At 36.6% G+C, this 22028-nt stretch overlaps 1 protein-coding gene across 1 annotated transcript in view; it reads left to right on the top strand.

Moving 5' to 3' along the window:
- The window catches only part of LOC308668532 (carboxypeptidase B-like), a gene marked incomplete at both ends in the record, with an annotated part of 29039 nt that overhangs the window by 5148 nt on the left and 1863 nt on the right, over nt 1-22028 (top strand). The window contains 7 exons of the mRNA XM_081328534.1: nt 1316-1440; nt 2900-2999; nt 3979-4080; nt 10075-10176; nt 12218-12328; nt 12412-12502; nt 15236-15438. Of these exons, the coding sequence (XP_081184660.1) occupies nt 1316-1440; nt 2900-2999; nt 3979-4080; nt 10075-10176; nt 12218-12328; nt 12412-12502; nt 15236-15438 (834 nt within the window). The remainder of the gene's footprint in view (nt 1-1315; nt 1441-2899; nt 3000-3978; nt 4081-10074; nt 10177-12217; nt 12329-12411; nt 12503-15235; nt 15439-22028) is intronic.

The following is a 22028-nucleotide window of genomic DNA, read 5'->3' as shown; positions in this document are numbered from 1 at the left end:
GACATCCTAAAGTTGTCAAGATTGAGAAACACTCATCTAGTCAGAGAGACACTGGACTAGGAGAAAAAAAAAACCTAGAATCCAATCTACCCATATTCATGGAAGCTTGCCGGTGATTTTGTACAAGTCATCCCAGCTTAACTCTCAAATAACTCTCATATATTGGGATATATCTGAAGGAAGGAATGCTACATTCAATAAGGCTGTGTATTCTTTGTAAATGATTTGGATGAATTTTTATTTTTAATCCCATTTATATCCCGCCCTTCTCCGAAGACTCAGGGCGGCTTACAATCTAAGCACAAATCAAATGTGCTTAGCAATAACTGAATGCTTCAGTTCTGAGAAATATCACTCTTCTAAACTAGATTAAGACATCAGAAAAAAAAATCTAGAAAAGTGTTATGAGAAGCCACCTTTACATTGTTGCTAGGAAAACTATACAGACTGTCCATGAAATTAACTTAGAGAAGACTTTTCTATCATTACTAAAAAGGTATTGGGCATTTTTATCCAAATAATCTTACAATGCAACTTATGCCTGTTTTGATTCTCTTATTCAATAAAAGTCTTTCCACTGCCTTTTTTCTTTTTGAAAAATTAAAGTGGTAGCAGCAGCAAGGAAATAAAATTCAAATCAGGTAAGCTAACACATTTGACTTTGGCTATCTTCACAACATTGTGACCATGTAATTCCCCAGGTAACTAACTTACCCTCATAGTCAGCAACATACAATCAATAATGATTCTGTGATCTTTCCGGACACTGCAAAAGTTTAAAAGTTTGCAGTGATCCAGTTAAGGTCAGTGCCATGCAAATAGTGTTAGGAAATCTTTACTTTTACCCAATCTTGCCCTTTTCTGTGCTTGTGGCCATTTCTAAATACCTATCACCATCTCATCCACTGCCAGGATCACCTGTGGATGTAATCTTTTGTGCCATTTCACAAAAACCAACTCACGTGAAGCCAATATCTACTGAATGCAGGACTTATTTACTATTCAATGACATAGCCCAAATATTATTTTTCAGGCTTTTCCATGAGTCTAAAAAAAATTGGGGTTATTTACATAAAAAGGAGGTTATTTGCTTGCAAAAACTCCTAAGCATGTCTTCATCATTTCCAAAATATATGCATCCCTAATGTATGGTTAAGATTCTAAAGGAAATATACATATATTTAATAAATTATAAACTATATTTATTCCATTTCTCCCCAAAACCCCAAGGGATACTATAATAAGGGCACTGATGGAAATGTTTGAGCCAGCCTGAAATCATGCATCCTTTTTTGCCATGATTCTCTCTGTTCAGGTTGACTTTTGGCGACCAGATTCTGTTGAACTAGTGAAAGCAGAAATGACTGTTGATTTCCGAATTGAAGCAGACAAATGTTCTGAAGTTGAGAGCATTCTAGAGCATCGTGGACTGAATTATGAGTAAGTTTTTGCAGTATTTATTTATTACATAACTTATAAGTGGTCCAATGGTACATAAATCTCCATGTAGATTGTACTATGAATAAAACAAAACTATTGATTAGAATTGAATGCATCTGTCAGTTTTTGTGCCTCTCTAGTTCTAGTTTTCCCATCAATCTTAAATTTCATTTGTCTTATTTTTACATCAGTTTCAAACTATTGGGACTTTTGTTAACATTCTCCTAAAATATAATCTATTTTACCACATAGTTCTACTATCATACATTGTGTGTAACATTGCCTTATGGCTGATTTTTCCATATACATTTGTAGGTCTACGCTTATTGTAAGTAGTGTCATATATTGGAAGGATCTTGTCTACTGGTGATGCAGTTAAGATCTTGTAGAGAACTGAATCTCTGCATGGTTAGATCTTTTTAAATTGACAAGTCGATATGCCTGAGATTTAGCACAAAACAGTCAACCAGAAACAAGAGTAGCAATTAGTTCCAGGATGCAATCGAAAAGGTAGGATTGCGGGGAAAAATAGAGAATAAGACTTGCACCTCAGAGAATATCAGATCGTAAGGGGTGAAGAAACAGAATAACAAAATAAAGTCCTGAGGTTTGACACAAAATCAACTTTATTTAGCACATAATTTACATTTTTTTTCAAAACTGCAAATATCAATTATAGTAGTTAGAAAATGGAAAGTACACTGTGGAATATGGGATTCATCCATTAGTTATGCACTGAGGAGTTATTGTTTTGCTCTCAGTTAGTAATCTTGTAGCACTATAGACCTTGACGGTGTAGGATTGTCACAGTGTCAAAGGGAAGAATTATTTCACCACGTGTGGAGATGCTACCTCCTCCAGTGATGAATGTACACAATTCAGCCTGCACCACAGAGCTTTTTGAAAGATTGTCCCTGACAAACTTCAGAGAAGTGTCCTTGCTGCAACAATTCAAGATAGCAGCCTTTGATATGCATCTGCGATACCCTGACATCATGTCAGTGTAACTAGATCAATTGTTAATTACAGCATTATGAAGGTTGAGATGTATTGCAAATCGTGTGTCTCATACTCTCCAAATGCAAATTACAGTGGACAAGGATATGATGTTGCACATTTCCCAGCCTTTCCCATTCTGATGCCCTCCAGATATATTGAGATTACAACTACCAACATATGCTATCATTAGAGTTAGGGGTTCCTAAGAATATTGGTTCCTCTTCATATCCGGAGAATGCTTGGCTGGGAATCTTTCTGTCAAAACAAAATTGGATTTTCAAATCAAATCAATCCACTTCATAAACTGGAATGGGAAATGCAAACCCAACAAACTAAGCCTGACTTACATAAACTCACTGATTAGCATGGGTAGGAAGATCAGAGCCTAAGAAATCTGGGGGAGCACAAAAGAAATTAAATTAACCCATTTTGTCCAATCTATATTATTGTTTGATTGCAGAATTTTAATTGATAATCTTCAGGCTGTCCTTGATAAGCAACTGGACAATCACGCTCGGACTGCTGGATACAATTATGAAAAATATAATAGATGGGAAAAGGTAAAGAAGATTCACATGTGAATATTCTCCTTCTCGTTCCATATGGCAGTTTTGTTTTAAAATACTGTTCTCTCCTGGAGGTCATTTCTCAGGCATAAAGAATATGCAGTTTAGGAAGCAGCTCACATACTTTCCCAGGGTCAACTCTAGACTCTTTAGTTAACATGTTCCTAGGCAAGAAAGGCCTCTCTCCTTCTGTCATACCTAGGTATCTCCAACCAGTTAATATAGAACAAGACAGGAAAAGCGAATATGAACTTCTAAAGGTGACAGTACAGGATTCCAGATCTCATGATGCACACTATTCTCTTCCAAGTTGCTGGCAACATTTATATTAGGAGTGCTCATTTCTTCTTCAGGTGAAGGGCTGAATTTGGTCTTTGAATGAAATATGGGGCCATGAAAAAAACCCTCTATATAATTTAGTTTTTCTTTCTATTGAATCAAAACTAAGTCTTGTTAACCTGACTGTCTCTAGTCATGTATTTAATAATTTCCTGGTTCCATCTGATTAAAGCGATGAATTTGACTGCTGCTTCTGGAAATTATCAAGGCTGTGGAGACAACAAGCAATCCTCTAGCCTTAATTTGCCCACTTCTAATTTACAGTTTATTTTATTTAGTTATATTTATATACCGCCCTATTCCCTGAGGACTCACTTCTAATTTGCCCACTTCTAATTTCCACTGTCCTACTTGTCCCCAAGTTATTTCCCCTAGTAAAAGGGAAGATGGTAAAGGGTAATGTCTAGTTCTTTTTCCTCTTTTAGCTATGCACCAAACAAAGATAAATATATAACTCAGTCTTTGGGCACTAACCACTTTTAATACATCGGTCTGAATTCTTCAGGAAAAGAAGAAAAATGTTTTCCAACTCTTATCTAGGCAGTAGTAATCTTCATGAACCATTAATCTAAGTCATTCTTTACATCATTTCTTTCTTTCATTAAATGCATTGATCTATATTTTTAATTGACAGATAGATGCTTGGACAGCTGATATTGCCAATAAAAATCCAAGTCTTGTTTCCCGATCACAGATAGGAACAACGTTTGAGGGACGTCCAATGCCTCTCCTGAAGGTATTCAATTTTCAAAAATCTGTTTCTAAAGTATCAGGTTTCCTCTTGGCAATTAGCAAATAGTAACTTTTCTTAAGTTTTTGTTCATTCTGGAATGTGTTTGTATTTTTAAAAAATGCTTTAGGAAACCAACATATATTTTATAAATTCCTTTCATCCATTTGGATTGATAGTAAAGTCTTCCTAAATAGCACATTCTGCAATAAAATCCTTTGACAGATAGCAAATAAAAATTCAGCCGTATTCCTGTAAGCAAGGTAAAAGTAATTTACTTTTGTTTAACTGTGTACTCCATCTGTTATTTGTAAACATATTTGCTATAAAGTGGTCTATAAACTTTAGAGAAGAACCCCTTCCCTCTTTTTTGTTTTTGACAATGAGATGCAAACAATTAATTAGATTTCCCACTTAACACACAAAAAAACCTTGTTATTTCATCACATTCATCAAATCCAATTCTTCTCTCAGCCCCCATGTAGTAATTTTGATCTGTTTCGCAATAGTACATTAAATGTTAAGAGGGAGGGAGTGGGATCCCATAATGACATCCGTACAATACCTAATTAATTAACTAGTATAAAATTCACCTCTTAGAATGAGCAAAAATGGAGATAGTGACAATAATAAAAGGAGGAGCGGTTCCCATTTCTGAAATGTTAAGATTGAGATGGCTCTGTTTGCCTGATTGTATGACTATGATTTCAAATGAAGTAATTCTCTTTCATTTGGACCTGAGTTTCCTCAAATTCTGATGTACACCTTGTGTTAGTCATCCAGAAATTGAAATACATAGAATGTTTCCCCATAATAGAACTTCCTGTAAATACATCATAAAAAATGTGACTGAGAAGATTTAAAATTTGCATGAGTGTTAGGGGACAAATACAGTAGCTACTATACTAAAATCCCAATGTGACCATTTCCTGTCTAGGAACCAGCTTATGTGGTGATTTCAGTTATGGCAATATTATGTTAATTTTCTACCTCTTCAGGCCAAGCTGAGCTTTTTGCCTTAGTACACGCCATATTCAGATCAGATTCTGCCTTTATTCTACCAGCCCCATTGCTTTGTCAAAGGGATAGCTAGGAGATATAAATATCAGTTAATCCATGGCAGCAGATCTCTTTGTTAGAAAACTAGCACATTAATGGACTTGGAGTTCGAACAAGGTCTCTTTATGGCAAGGGTGAGAAACTAGTAGTAAGCCAACATCTCGTCTAGAGATGCCAAAGCTCAAGGCTGCATCATTCAAAACTGACCTCAAAATGGCTAATTTTGAATGCAAGCACACTAAAGTCACAGGAGAAAATGGTATGCCAAGCCTTTTCCAACCTTAAACATTTTCTTTCAAAAATATGAAAAAATTGGCCTTGACACACACAAAAGTCTTAAAAGTCTTCCTGCAGCCAGTCAAAAAGTCTAGAGTGTGTGCTCTCAACCTTGGCAACATTAAGATCTGTGGACTTCAACTCCTAGAATTCCTGAGCCAGGGAACACTTCTCTATGTTGAGACTTATTAGAGGAGTCCTTGAAAGGTAATTCACCCATTTTTTCTATCCCTGCCACCACCACTAAGAAGTGGGACTTACTTATACTCATTGTATTAAAGTGCAGAATGAAACGGGTGCACACTGAGTAGAAGAGAGAAAGGTCAGCTGTAACCTGCACTTTGAAATATGTCTTGGGAATGCAGGTATCTCTTTCAATGGATAATATGTGGGACAGTAAGCCTCTTGTATGCTAAGACTGCCTATGCTCTTTGTCTCCAATTCTGTTCTACTTGTACATTTATGGAGAAATGTTGTAGAACACTACAAGACTCCAGTGCTCCTCCCTGCAAAAGGAAGCCAAACTCTGGTCAGATTGGCTAGAACTTTTCTCCATTCAGGAAGTGAGGAGCTGATAAGATCAGCATGGGATATACTTTTCTTCTTACTGACATTTGCTTTGAAAGGTCATGAGAATAGGCCCTACATCATTATTGTAGAACCACAGGGTTGACTTACAAGAGCTTTTCCTAAGGGTGCAATAAACCAAGCACTACAGCTCCATTTCCTCTTTTCATTTTGGTTTAGCTTCTATGCAGCTGTGACTCAACTGCTCTGCAAAACTAAAAGATTCACTGTACCAGGACTTGCAGAAATTTGCCTTTGGTTTGCAGAGTTGCCTCAGCTTTCATTAAAAACCATATCAAAACAACACCTAGCCCTGTTCAGCTGATATTTTTGCACACACAACTCAACATGCAAATAACAAAAAAAAACAGCCTCTTCCTGCTTCAAATAACTCAGGAGACTGCCCTGAAAAGCTACTTGGCTGTTCAGATGTGACATGATTGCCTTTATATACATGTAAACACCTCCATGTGAGCTGGAGCTCTCCACTAACACACTTCCAGATATATTGAGCATCCAACTGCCTCATCACTAAAATATGCCAGCTGAGGATGATGAAAACTGTAGTGCAACATCTGGAAGGTGCTAAGGAGAAGAAGGCTAGTATAAGTAACAGTACACAAGAGGCTGCATATTCACATATGGAAAAGGAGATGGAGCTTAAGGAACTAGCTGCTATCAGAATTATCACCTTTATCCAATTTATTGCAGATGTCTCTTCCCAAAATTCACTGCCCCATTAAATGGCAATCAATAATGGGAAATATGTCATTCATTTTCAGAGCTAAAATAAAATATTTCAAAAGTATTTTTGACAGTAAAAGATAAGTCCCAGAAGTGGTAGCTGTGATAAGGACAATTTTGCTTCCTATTGAACTTTAGATAGTTGTAGCACATTGTCCTCTCCAGGTCCACCCACAGAGCTTAATGAAGCTACTCAGATTCCAGATAATTAACTGGATTCCAGTGGCCTGTTTGAGTCATCTCCTGAGCACTTAGTGCAGGGCCTTCTTCTAAATACCTCCTTCCCCATCTCAGAATCCCCTGGCATACTATGCTGTTACAGCCAATGATACATAAGGCAAAGCAGCTTGAGCGATTATGGGACAAGCCTAGGAATGTAATCATATGTGGGCATCATTGCAAACCCTATGCTCTTGTGATCATTGACCTCCTTGCTACCACTTAGAAGAAGGCTTAAAGCACAGTTATCAAAGCTTTAGAATATTCCCATTTTATTTATTTTTATTTTATTTATTAATCCAATTTATAGGGCCATCTATCTTACAGAAGCGACTCTGGTTTAGTTGTAGTTTGTGTTTTATATCTGTTATTCTTTTTAACGCTGTTTTCATGGATATTTTTACTGTGTCTTTGTAAACTGTCAAGAGCTATTAAATGGACAGGCAACATATACATTTCTTGATAAACAACTAAGTGTTTTGTTTTAAAATTTTCAAGTTTCTTTTAGAACTGTCTTGAAAACAGCATAAGCAGAATTGCCCTTAACATTTTCCAGCTTGTGGCTACTATTTCTCTCCATCCTCAGTATGTCCATTAAATTAAGTTGTAGCATAACGAGGTGGGGATGACAATTATACCATTGCTAGTGCTGACATATTTAAAATAATTAAGGTTTTCCAACATGAAAAACATAAGCACTCCAAATCTGTTCAAATCAGAGTAAATCTTTATTACAGTCATAGACCAGCATAAGGAGCCTGATGTATAGTCATTGAAAAAAGCATATAGATATATAGAAATAAAACTATTTAAAGATTATGAAAAGCTAGAAGATATAAAATGTATATAATTAAAAATTAGATGAGATAGATTGATAGATAGATAGATAGATAGATAGATAGATAGATAGATAGATAGATAGATAGATAGATGATAGATAGATAGATAGATAGATAGATAGATAGATAGATAGATAGATAGATAGATAGATAGATAGTAAAAGAAGCAGTAGGACCACTACATGGATGTAGGAAAACATAAAGGCTAGTATGTGGAAGACTATCAAGTAACAAAACACTCTACCATGCTGAACTGGATGCTTATTAAATCTAGTTTATAGAAAAGCTCATCCAACAAATTTTGAGTGCTGTTCTACAGAATCTGGCAATATTGTATGTTAGACAAGTGTTGATGTCTGAAACCACAGGGTGATATAAAATTGTCCTGTCCATCCTGGGTATTTATGAAGTTATGGTGAGATGAGGTTGACATGAATGTTTCTATAGTACAGACACTGGAGAAGGATATGCCCTGTTGCTTCTGTGTGTCCAGCATTGGCTTTCAGGTATAGCTAAAAGGAGAGCATGACATCATGCCAAAGTAAAGTGACTTCTATGTTTTGGTACTCTGAGTTTAATTAGTTATGCCATAAGGGGGCAGAGTACCTATTGGGTTCACTGACATCTGTGTCTGCTCTGTGCTATTCAATAAGTGTTTGGATTGATAATATTCCTCTGCTGTCTGAAGGTCTGAACAGAAGCTCAAGTTTGAGATTTTAGTTGCTGCTATCTGTTTCAAGTCAAACCTGTATTTATTTAACATTTTTGTTTGTTTATAAATTTTATAAGCCACCCATCTTACTCAAGCAACTCTGGGAGGCTTTTTAATCCATCTCACACCCCTAAATTGTCCTTAATGCATTCCAACAAACAATAACAGTGAATTTGTATTTTATTATTATTTTGCAATATTTCAATTAAATCATTAAAAATTACAAAAAAGAAAATATTGGAGAGAGAGAGAGAGAGAGATCTTCATAGTCAATGTTTCAACACAGAAAGACACTAGTCTAGCCAAAGATATGTAACGAAAAACTTTGTTAATATAAACAACTGCTCTGAAACTCATTGAATTTGGTACACAATGCATTTTGACTTAAAATTTTTGTCCCAGTACTCATCATTTGTTTGGTACTCGACACACAAGCTAGAACTTGTCAGTGTCAAATGCCTTGTGACTCACTACATTATTTCTTATGGGAAAAATTTGTTTCGTACTTACGTTTTTGACACTCATTACACTTCCTGAAACAAATTAATGATGAGTAGCAAGGTACCACTATTCTGTACTTGTATAAGAAATGCTGACCAGATTTCAAAGCTCTTGCTTTTTATTTTCTCCAGCCAATGAGCTAATGTTGCACATTTGCTTTCTAGTGTTCTGTGATCCGAGGTTTAATTTGCTAAAATTTAACACTGTGGTCCAGTCTGAGTACATAAATATGAACATGAGGCTTTTGCATATGAACTGACTTCTGAGTTTTGTAACATTTTTTTTAAATCTTAACTTGGACAGAAACTGCATGACTAGAAAGTTTAGCTGGGAAAGAAACCAATTCCTTGTTCCTTTAATGGTTGGGAAATTCACCAGATGGAGCCTGTCATACTTCTGCACAATAAACATCCCTCTTGTGAACTACATTTAAAGATAAGGAAGCTCTGTCTTCCTTTGCATCTGGATATTTTATATATTACTATTTATGTAAGAGGCAGAATTATATAAAAGCAATATGCTGCAGGTAGCCAGACTCTAAAAATACACCATAATCACCAAGGATAAAATATGGTGGTTTGTAGGGATGATGAAAAATACTAAGACATAGGTTCCATCCAAACACGGGGGGGGGGGAGGAAAAGGAGGCGGCCTCTTTCCATATGAACTCAAGTAATAATGGAAAGCAACTCTGGTTTTAGTTGTCATTTATGTTTTATATCTGTTATTCTGTTAATACTGATTTCATGGATATTTTTACTGTGTTTTTGTAAACACTTAAGAACTGTTGAGGGGACAAGCAACATATTCATTTCTTACTAAACAAATAAATGTTTTCTTTTAAACGTTTCAAAGTTGTTTTAAAAACTATTAGAAATTTTTAAGAAGAGATTGGGCAACCATTTGTCTAAAATGGTATGGGGTTTCCTGCCTGAACAGGGGATTGGACTAAAAGACCTCAAAACTCCCTTCCAACTCTGTTATTCTGAGTATTTGCACTATGTAATATTATTTGTACTATGCTATATGAAGACCATTAACAATTTGTATCCAATTCTTTCTTTCATTCATTTTCTTGTATAGGTTGGAAAGCCTGGTGTAAATAAAAAAGCTATCTTTATAGACTGCGGCTTCCATGCCAGAGAATGGATTTCACCTGCTTTTTGCCAGTGGTTTGTACGAGAGGTTGGTGACAAAATATCATTGGCAGAAATTATTGACTCAGCTGAAAATAGAATTGGGTGGGATTGTAAAATTAAAGAAAAATTATTTACAATTCCACAACATATTCTCATTGTTATTCCAAATTTGCTGTCTTTCCTATAAAATAGCCCTCTACTTTGATTTTTCATTTGATTTCCAGTTTGCATTTTGAAGCATAATTACACTGTGAACATGACACTGGAGTTTGCTATTGCAAAAAAAAAATCCTGATTACCCCTTTGCAAAATTCTATTCACTATTAAGAGAAAATCCATTGCAATTAAACAAAATGTTAGGGTTGGAATAACAAATTGGGGAGGTCTTGTAAAAAGATATCATTAGATTATAATTAAAATATAATGAGCAGACTGTGCCATATAAAATGTATCTAATAATTAATGTACACTTCTAAGAGAAGTTTAAAGAAGCTGCACGTTCTCCAGAGTATGTCAAAAGAGTTAAGTTGCAGCTTCTTCTATTTTTGATGTCATAGCTGGTTTTTAATATCACTATTTATTGGTTTCTTAGGTTGTTGGGGTTTTTTAAGAATCTTAACATTGCCTAAGCATGCTGAAAATTTTGTCTTTCAATTCTGGTGATACTCAGTACTTGAGTTCACTTTTGTGGATATTTATTTCAGAAGACATGGACTTAAAAAATCTGGTACACGAAAGCCTAGCAACATGAGAGCATTATGGATTGGATTTCTCTGTTTCCTCAGATCTGCAGCACTTTGTCTAGAGAAATATGTAGCCTTCAGCTTTCTGGATCTGAATCAATGCAAGAGTTGACCATAGTCTTTTATGAAGGCACAGAAAAAGTTTTGATTATTGTTGTTATTCCTGCTTTTCTTTTAAATGCTCAAGGTCGGGTACATAGCATCTTCTCTTCCACTTTTTCCCCACAACTGCCCTATAATAAGGTTGGGTTAAGAGAGTTGAGTGGAACTTCAACAGCTAAAGGACCAACACATGGGTTTCCCCAATACTAGTCCATCTTTACCACTACACCACATTCTATCTTTTTATGCCCAAATTTGTAATATTTGGGGTTAATGCCTTGCAAATAGAATAAGGAAATCCTAACTCTTACCCAAACCTGTCCTTTTCTGTGCTGTGGCAATCCTAAAGATTGTATTATAATTTCATGTACTCCCAGGATCATTTGGGGATGTAATCTCTTGTGCCATTTCACAGAAATCAGTTAATCAGGAGCATTCTGTTGTGCTCTGAAAAAGTTCACTCTAACTTCCTTTTTCCGCTGTTTTAACGCTTTGCATGAGCTGCTAGAGCTACACTTTTTTAACCGAATAAAGTACAGAACGTAAACAGGAGCATTGACAGATTTGCCATGGTGGCAGGATACAAATTCTTTTTGTGACCTTTAAAATGTGGAGAAGCAGTTTGAAAAGTTAAAATCATATTAATGTATTTGCTATTCAGATTCATCTTTCCTTATCCCTTCCAGTATTGCAACAGAAAGCAAAATTTTTCCTTATTTACAATATTACAGTTATCAGATCTAATCAGAGACTCCATTATTGTCATCTATTAAACATTTAACATATTTACTGTTATATATTTTGATTAATGGGGAAAGCTATAGAATTTCTAAAATAATCACAGATATCATTATAACAAATTAATTTTTCATATTTAGAACCCTAATCTATCAATTAATATTGCAGATAGGTAGTCACAGAATACTAAAAGGATCTCTTTCAGTGACATCCTAATTTCTAAACAATATAAATTCTATGACTCTTTATGAATTTTCTCCAATGTCTATATTCATTTAGCAATTGGTGTCAGTATTACCAAACTGACGATAATTGACAAGCAGCTGAAATTAGAATTAGTGCTCTTGATTCATGCTGCTGTTCTTGCTTCTTTCAATATTTTTCTTCATATCCCTATTCCTGTGCCAAAACATGTAATATTATTTGGTAATCATGCAAATGAAAATGACATCAGGCCAGTCATTTAGATTATCCTTATCACCTGTCTCTGTGGTTTGTATGTAGGCTGTTCGAACCTATGGAAAAGAAACCATTATGACTGAGCTTCTGAATAAGTTAGACTTCTATGTCTTGCCTGTCTTGAATATTGATGGTTACGTCTATTCTTGGACAAAGGTAAATAATACACAATAAGCAGGTCATAATTATTGTATCAATTATTTTTCAAAAGGTACATTCACAAATCTGTTCCATTTCAGAGTCGCATGTGGAGGAAGACTCGTTCTGTAAATGCTGGTAGTACATGCATTGGTACTGATCCCAACAGAAATTTTGATGCTGCATGGTGCAGTAAGTATCCTGTACCCTAAGAAGGAAAATCTATGCTCCAATCCTATGTTGATCATGATGAATTCTTAAAGTTTACAAACATCAACTCTAGTTGAGTTCAAAATTCTTAATGCAGTGCTACGAAAATAAACAACACTTGACCAATTGAATGTCCAGACATAGGTTTTCAAAGAAAATAAGATCAAATTCTTCTCTGGAAATATACTGAAATACTAAAATATATTGTAGAGGAATTTTAAACATCTCTAAGAAGGAAGTAGTTTGTGGTTTAGAACTGAACTCTATTCCACATAAGTTGCATGGTTTTTCTCTCTGTCAGCAAGAGGCAAAAAAAAAACTTTCCTCTTTTCAGAGAACAATATATATATATACAAATAAAATAAAATCTGAGTCCATATAATGCTGTGTGCAATATACTTTGAATTAGCCTGACTCCTCCCACATAAATAACATATTTCTAGAAAATAATGAGCAAAGTATTTTTTGTTAGTTTTTACATGAAGCATATTCACACTAGGAGTGATGTGGAAGAGCAAAATAAAATATTCACTTGCATATATTAACACAAAAAATATTGTCCTAGGGTAAAGTCTTGTTAAATAAGCTTTGCAAATCTCTTAAGAGAGCTCCTTCAAAATGCACAGGAGCAGATACTAATTTCTGCTTTTGGAATTATAAAAACAACTGCTGGGTACAGCTTCACAAAGCCAAATAACTATGCAGTTACACTCATGTGGAGAGAGCTGGAAGCAGTTTCCAAAGTGGCCTTGAACTTGTAACAAGACATAGCTGCTTTAAAAATTCAAAACGTAGTACAATAGTACCTCAGTACCCATTATTAATTGGTTTCAGGAGGCACAATGAGTACCAAAAATGATGGGTACCAAACAAGGAATAATGTAGTGAGTCACAAGGGAGCCAACACTGACAAGTTCTAGCTTGTGTGTCGAGTACCAAACAAACAATGAATACCAGGGCAAAATTTTCATGTCAAAATGAGTTGAATATTAAATTTGATGAGTTTCAAAGCAGTTGAATACCAAGGAATCACTACACTATAGGCACTCCAACGAATTTCAATACATCTTCCTCAAATCACTGCCACAGCCTCAAGAAATACTGCCTGGTAAAATATATGCAGTATATTCCACAATGCTGTATGCCAGCTTCACTAACTGACACTCTCCAGAGTTGTTGCCATCTTCATATCTTGCAACTTATAGAAATATTAAACAGGAAGTAGGCCAAAACCTGAGATTAATGTTTTTATGTGATCTTGACATCAAAGGGCACCAAGCTGATTAAATGCACATGATCTACTCTGGCAGGCTCCAATTTCCTCACATTTCCTGACATTTCAAATTGTTTTAATATATATTTTTATATATTCCGAGAGAGAGAGAGAGAGAGAGAGAGAGAGAGAGAGAGAGAGAGAGAGAGAGAGAGAGAGAGAGAGAGAGAGAGAGAGAGAGATGTAATCTCATTTTTTAGCTATAAGGTCAGAGCAGTGATGATAGGTAACATTAGACAACAATAAAACTTGGAGAATATAATTCTTTCTCCTGCTATTATATACATGGGAGATGGGAAGAAATCAATGAATAAAATATTTTAAACTACTGAGCCATTTTTTCTCTAAAGTAGATGCCTATTTCTAAGAATTGCTTGTCAGACAAACTGAAAAACATTGTGAATTATAGCAGACAGTGTGAGGAGATGCAGAATTATGCAGGGTAGTGTTCCATTCAATGTCCACATTTTCATTGCATATAGATGCTAATTAGGGAACATATCAAACTCTTTCTTGTGCAGAAGCAGGATTTTGATTAGATCAAAATAGCCCCTCACATTTATGGGTTAAATGAATATATATTAGTATCTCTATATAATCCCTTTTTAATGTGCTCTAAACAGTTGGGTGTCTCAGTGGAAGTAAGCCCATAATTTATATAGCCCACTTCACAATTCACGTATCCTGTCACACGGAGATATTATTTTGTAATAACAATAGCCTCCATCCATTTTCTTACATCTATTTGGTCATCTCTGAAAAACTAATTGCACAGTTAGTTAACTGCACTACTTCAGTGCCAGTTTTTTCCAAATAGTTTTGAACAATGAGATTGATTGGAGAAGTAGATGAAAGAAAGCATGTTTGGTTGTGAGAAAGAAAATTGTGGAGGTGATATTCAGAGTGATGAAGTAGTGAACAGGAAAGCATGATAAAATATTACTTTCAAAGCTACTTTTAAAAGTAACCAGTCATACTATTACTTGAGACCTAGCATAATGTATAGTGGCTAAAAAGATCATGTCATTCTCAGTCTGAATCTTCCTTCTGCCTTGATAGCATGACATGTCCTTGTGCAGACCATTATCTCTCACCCTTCCTCCATCTATTTCCATCTACTTCACACTGAGTTGTAATATTTGTTTGCATGCTCTTCACAACCAGCCATTATAGCTTGCAACAACTCATAGCTAAAACAACCATGACTTAGTATAATGTGTGAATCCAGTCATTGATAGACTAACAGATATATAAAAGGTTTTGAAAATTGTAAAATGCTATGCAAATGTTTCATCCTGTTATTAGCCTGCTCAATGATACTTACATAGTAAGTTAAAATTGAAAATTAAAAAACATAAAATCATTAGGAAGCCAGAAAGGCACACTTTTTCTGCCTTTTAGACCAACCTATCATGTCTAATTTTTCCGCCCACTTCATTCAGCTGTTGGTGCTTCAAGAAATCCCTGTAGTGAAACCTATTGTGGTAGTAAACCTGAATCAGAAAAAGAGACCAAAGCTTTGGCTGACTTCATTCGAAGAAACCGTTCAACTATCAAGGCTTACTTGACCATTCATTCTTATTCCCAGATGCTCCTTTATCCATACTCTTATACTTATGACCTAACATCAAACAATGTAAAACTGGTAAGTAGAATTCGGTGACGATAAAGTTGAAAGTTGTATTAGTTGTGAACCTTTCAGCAAATAATTTATCTTGGGCTGCAATTTGAGATTATTCAGTTTTGCAATATATTTGTTTCCTGTCTATTGCTGAATCATCTTAGAACAAATGTCTGCCCCCTTGAGTTAAAAAATGCAATTTTAAAAAACTGTTTTAATTAATTTAATTTAATTTAATTTAATAATATTTATATACCGCCCTTCTCCCTGAGGACTCAGGGCGGTTCACAGGGCAAAAGTCAAATACAAAGTACAAACATTAAAAAGAGATTAAATAATTGCCCAAGTTAAAACAATTAATACAATAATAAAACCCCAAAAATAAAATTAAGAATACAAAAAAATAAAAACCCCACCAATCCCCATCAGGCTAGGCCGGCTTGTACAAACAAAAACGTCTTGAGATCGCGACGAAAGGAGCGAAGATCGGGCGCCATCCGGAGCTCTACCGGCAACTGATTCCACAGCTCCGGAGCGCCCACAGAGAAGGATCTCCCCCTGGGCGCCACCAATCGACATTCTCTGATCGGTGGCACCCTGAGGAGGCCCTCTCTGTGGGAACGCACAGGGCGCAGGGAGCTTGATGCCGGCAGCAGATGTTCCCTAAGGTACTCCGGCCCCATGCCATGAAGGGCTTTGAACACCATTACCAGTACCTTGAATCTCACCCGGAAGGCAACTGGCAACCAATGCAGCTCACGGAGCAAAGGTGTAACGTGGGAGTATCGGGAGACTCCCAACACAACTCTCGCGGCTGCATTCTGTACCAGTTGGAGCTTCCGGGTGGTCCTCAAGGGCAGCCCCATGTAGAGAGCATTGCAGTAGTCCAGACGAGAGGCCACGAGCGCATGAGTGACCGTGCATAAATCATCCCGGCTAAGATAGGGCCGCAACTGGCGCACCAGGCGAACCTGGGCGAAAGCCCCCCTAGTCACAGCTCCTATATGGTCTTCCAAGGTGAGCCGTGAATCTAGGAGGACTCCCAAGTTGCGAGCCCTATCTATGGGGGGTAATAGTTCACCCCCCATAGCAAGAGGTGGAATGTCCGAATAGACCCGGGATGAAGATATGCAAAGCCACTCAGTCTTGTCGGGGTTGAGTTGAAGTCTGTTCCTCCCCATCCAGACCCGAACCGCCTCCAGGCAACGGGACATCACGTTGAGGGCATCACTGGGGTGGTTTGGGGTCGAAAAGAAAAGTTGGGTATCATCCGCGTACTGATGATACCCAACTCCAAAACCACGAATGATCTCACCCAGCGGTTTCATGTAGATGTTGAACAGGAGAGGCGAGAGGACCGACCCCTGAGGAACTCCACAAACGAGAGACCTCGCGGTCGACCTCTGCCCTCCTGCCAACACCGACTGCGAACGTCCCTGGAGATAGGAGGAGAACCACTGTAAGACTGTGCCTCCCACTCCCAGTCCCCTGAGACGCCGCAGCAAGATACCATGGTCGATGGTATCGAAAGCCGCCGAGATACCATGGTCGATGGTATCGAAAGCCGCCGAGAGGTCTAATAGGACTAGAACAGAGGAATATCCCCTGTCCCGAGCCCTCCAGAGATCATTAAATTAAACAAGGTATATATGAATTGAGTTATATGAATTATGAAAGAAACATAATCTATTAGAATTAAGACTTGGACTTTTTTTTACAAAATATAGAGGAACAGAATTCATTCATTAACCCTCAAATCTGCATGTCAACTATGATATATCCCAAAGCCCAAGGGGTGCCCCAGGGGTTGGTCCTCTCTCCCCTCCTGTTCAACATCTATATGAAGCCACTGGGTGAGATCATCCGTGGTTTCGGGGTGAGGTATCATCAATATGCTGATGATACCCAGCTTTTCATCTCTACCCCGAACCAACCCAGTGATGCCCTCGACGTGATGTCCCGCTGCCTGGAAGTGGTATGAATCTGGATGGGGAAGAACAGGCTCCGGCTCAACCCGGCCAAGACTGAGTGGCTTTATGTACCGGCATCTCGTTTAGTCCAAGAGGTTCCATCTTTGGTTATGGGAGGAGAGGTGTTACCTCCCATTGATAGGGCGCACAACTTAGGCGTCCTCCTGGATACACAACTCAGTTTTGAACATCATATAGGAGTTGTGGCCAGGGGGGCTTTTGCTCAGGTTCACCTGGTGCACCAGTTGCGCCCCTATCTGGACTGAGATGCTCTACGTACAGTCACTCATGTGCTCGTTACCTCCTGTATAGATTACTGCAATGCTCTCTACATGGGGCTGCCCTTGAAGACCCCCCGGAGGCACCAGCTGGTGCAGAATGCGGCTGCTTGGGTTGTGATGGGAGTATGCCAATACTCCCATATTACACCCCTCCTGCGTGAGCTGCATTGGTTACCAGTTGCCCTCCGGGTGAGATTTAAGGTGCTGGTTCTTACCTATAAAGCCCTACATAGCTTAGGCTCGGGATATTTGCAGGACCGTCTGCTGCCAGGAACGACCTCCCATCGCCTGGTGCGCTCACACAGGGAGGGCCTCCTCAGGGTGCCGTCGGCTAGACAATGTCGGCTGGCGACCCCCAGGGGGAGGGCCTTCTCTGTGGGAGCGCCAGCCCTGTGGAATCAGCTTCCCCTTGAGCTCCGGATGGCCCCGGATCTCCGGTCCTTTCGTCGCGACCTCAAAACATTTCTTTTCCATCAGGCTGACCTGGACTGATGATAGGGGTTTTTAAAAAGAAAATGTTTTTAATATTTTATCACTGGGGCTTGTTAGTTTAAACTTTTTTTTAACATTTGTATTATTGTGTTTTATTGTTGTTAGCCGCCCTGAGTCCCAATCATAAATAAATAAATAATAAAGCCATGTCCTTCTTATACCGAATTTGCTCATTTAAAGGACAAAGTTCACTTGTCTTCTTTTCATAGAGGACAGTCTTGTTAGCTGAGTTCCAGTGAACCATGCTCTCCCTCACTTTCCAACTTGTCTCAAACTTTTCAGCACCTTAGTTTAATTTTTATAACGCTTAGGTTGCCACATCTCTATTTTTCCAGACAGGCAATTTGCCTTCTTCCCACCATACCTCTATTCCTTTGAATGATTAAATGGAAACTTTAAACCAGGGTCCAAGGGATATGAAGTCTCCTTCTCACTTCAATCAAGACAGATTGCTTTGACTATAAAGGACTAGTCTTAAATTTACAACAGGTGTTTGGATGTATCTTGAATGATATGGAAAATACTTTCTTAGAACAGGAGTGGTTATCTAGGCATATATTTCTCAATTTTGTTTTCAGATAACTTTCTTTGCCTATTACTAGTGTATCTCCACACATTCTCACCTTGTTTAAAAACAAAGGGGAGGCAGTGAAGACACAGGCAAGTCAATTCCAAAATAATGTACTGTTTAATTAGTCCTAATTAAACTAATTAAACATTGACCCAGAAATGGCCTGAGAGTATATTTTCTATCACAGACGTACTAAAGAGTTTATTTCATTTCCCTTTTCTTCTGAACAAATAGTATTTTTTCATACGAAGTTCTTCTTTTACATTATATTCATTTTTAACTTAATTTTAAAAGTTAATATCAATAGACAAAAACCACTTTCCTGTCAAGGGACAAAAATTAACTACTAACTCTGACAAGACACTCTATGTGAGGCTGACCTGCATAGACTATTTAAACTGCTGAAGAAGCAACCATTGGTTCGACAGTAATGCAGAAACACAACAGATTTCATACATGGTTAAAATAAGAAAGAAGGTGAGGTATCAAACAAAATCAAAGTCCAAAGATAGAATTCAGATTCAAGAACCGGATTTTAGCAAAGGGAGGTTAAGCAGTACCTGTAGATTTTATTCTGCTCGTGTCATTGCCAACCCTAGGGGGAAGTGCTCATCTCCAAAAATGAGGTTTGGCCAGGAACATATAAGGTTATTAGTTGGGAATGAGATTCTAGATTGGATTATGCAACACACTAAACATAATGTAGTTTGCTTTTGGCATTATAGTAATTTATCAAGTCGGAATCTTGACAATGCCATTTAATACACCATTTTTGCTTTCTTTGTTGATGCACAGGAATAACAATAGATATGTATTCCTTGTCCAAGATAATTCCTAAACTAAGTGCCTTAGAACATTATACAATAGAATTTTTTGAACATTTTAATATTTCTTTAGTTCTTTAGTTAGGAATATTTGAAAAGTAAAAGTATCTGGCCCTAAAATACATTATGACAAATAAGGTATTTCAAAAATTGAGAGGATTTTAATTTTCAGTTGCCAGAATGGTCATGTACTGTGTGAATTCAGACAGATTCATAATATTTCCCAAGTGGAAATATCAAGATTTGGGCCAGAGAGAGAAAGTAAGAACAGATTAATAGTTTTGCTCTGGACATTTTGGACAATTTTTATTTGATGGTGTTATGCTAGATTATATACATTTTTGTCCATAAACCACAATGTTTTAACAAGTATTATTCAAAGGGTAGATCCATTTGCCCCTCTTTTTGCCTTTAATTTAACAAAGCAATATTTAACCGAAATCCAATAATATAAAATTGATAGATTACAATAGAATTCTCTTGTCCCTGGTTTAAACAGCATTCAGATTCTCATAGAATTTGTGTTATTTTAGTGATCTAACTTTAGTATGGGAAAGAGGAAATATGTTTGGTGATTTTGTTCCCATAATGTTCTTAACCAGATCGGTTAAGATTAGCCTGTAATGATAATACTTTTTATCAGAATGTTATCTTATTTCATTTCTGTTCTAACATGAAATATGATAAAGAAAACTGGCAGACGTATGATAAAATAAGTGCTCCAACCACAGTCTGACATGTCTCTTTAAAAATATCCCCTTCTGTACTAATCTTTTAGAACTTGGTTTCACACCTTTATATTTCTGAGAGTGACAAATGTTTATTGAATGAATGGAGATGGAGTGATGAAGTCTTCATCTTCTCTCCCTATTTACACTTTCCATGAGTTTTTCTGAAGGCCTGAATAAAGCCTGTAAACGTACAATTTGGATTCACATCACTTGCTACAGTTTTTCAGGTTTCGGGGTCCCATGAATAACTTTTTAAAGGAAAAACGAAATCCCTGGGCTTAATTCAACATTTTTAAATAATGGAATCCAGAAACATAAACATCCACCCTTAACCATGTTCATGCCCAAATGATAAAATGTGTGACATTGCACAAAAGTATATTAAAAGACAAGTCTTTGTCACACATCTATTTCTTATTTCCTTATTCCTTATTTCCATTTTCTTATTTCCCCTCATTTACTCCCTGTGAATGCCTATGCTCACCACTAGTTATATTTCTTCTTAAACTATTTCTTTGGTTCCATGGTATAATATAACCTGACCCAGTTTGTTTTTTTCCAAACCAATTGGGGATTCAGTTAATATTTTCTTAATTCTGTGAAGTAAGTTGCAATGGAGTATGAATAAGAAAAGCATATGTTAACACAAAATGAGCAAATATACACACAGACACACAAAGATAAAATTTAAGGGAAATTAAATTTGGGACAGCATTTGCAAAAATCCAAAAAAAAAAGGAGGAAAATTGCAGATAAAACTGAGTACAGATTTTGGGTACTGTTGATGCAAAAAGAGTGGAATGAACTTAGCACTGGAAAAATTAGAAACTGGGTAAAGTTGTCTTGACTAATTATCGTGTCACTTTCTGTAATCCTTGTTTATTGCAGACGAATAACTTGTGTAATGTAAATTCCACCAAGCGCCAGCTGCTTTAGAAAAGAAATCACTAACAAAAATTCATACTATTTGCAATATATCTTCAGTTGCTCTCAACTGAATGATGAATCATATTATACTACTGTAGTATGCATTCATTCATACATACATTGTATACATATAACAAACATATGCATGCATACATATATGACATTATTTTTGGCAAAGTGACTAGAATCCAAAGAATAGTCCTATTGATTGGATAAACAAAGATAACATTCCACAGACATATGCATGCACACACACATCCCCTGAACAAGAAACTCAAGAGTCATGCTAGAATCTCACCACTGGTGACTTCTTGGAGGAAGAATTTGATTAATAAAAAATACATTCCCCTGTTTTTTTTCACAAGTTATTTTACTGCATCCATCATGCACACAAAAATGCATACATATATCCATATTGCCCATAACTGATAGTCTAATATTACTCTTTTTTTCTTGAAAAGTACTAAATCAACCTCTATTTCACAATGTTACATGTATATTTTTTTGTAAAAGTAAATTGCCTCCCTTATCTTTGTAATCAGATTTTCCTACCTCATTCTCTTAACATTTATATTGGGTTACTTAAAACCTCTGTATATTTAATCACCTCCTTTTTTCTCAAAAATATTGCAAGCTTGATTCAGAATGTGCTCAGACTTTGGCTTGGGTTCCAGTTTAGATCATTATATGGCCCATCAGTCGCAGCAAATCAAAACAAATTTAACTCTCCTTGTACTTTAACAATAATGCTTTAAATTCATAGAGGGATAAAAACTGGTTATAAGTTTAAAAATAGAAAAATAAAATCCATAGTTCTC

The sequence above is a fragment of the Vipera berus genome (assembly GCF_964194415.1).
Source record: "Vipera berus genome assembly, chromosome: 5".
Classification (NCBI taxonomy): Eukaryota; Metazoa; Chordata; class Lepidosauria; order Squamata; family Viperidae; genus Vipera; species Vipera berus.
This window is presented reverse-complemented; position numbering and strand designations above follow the sequence as displayed.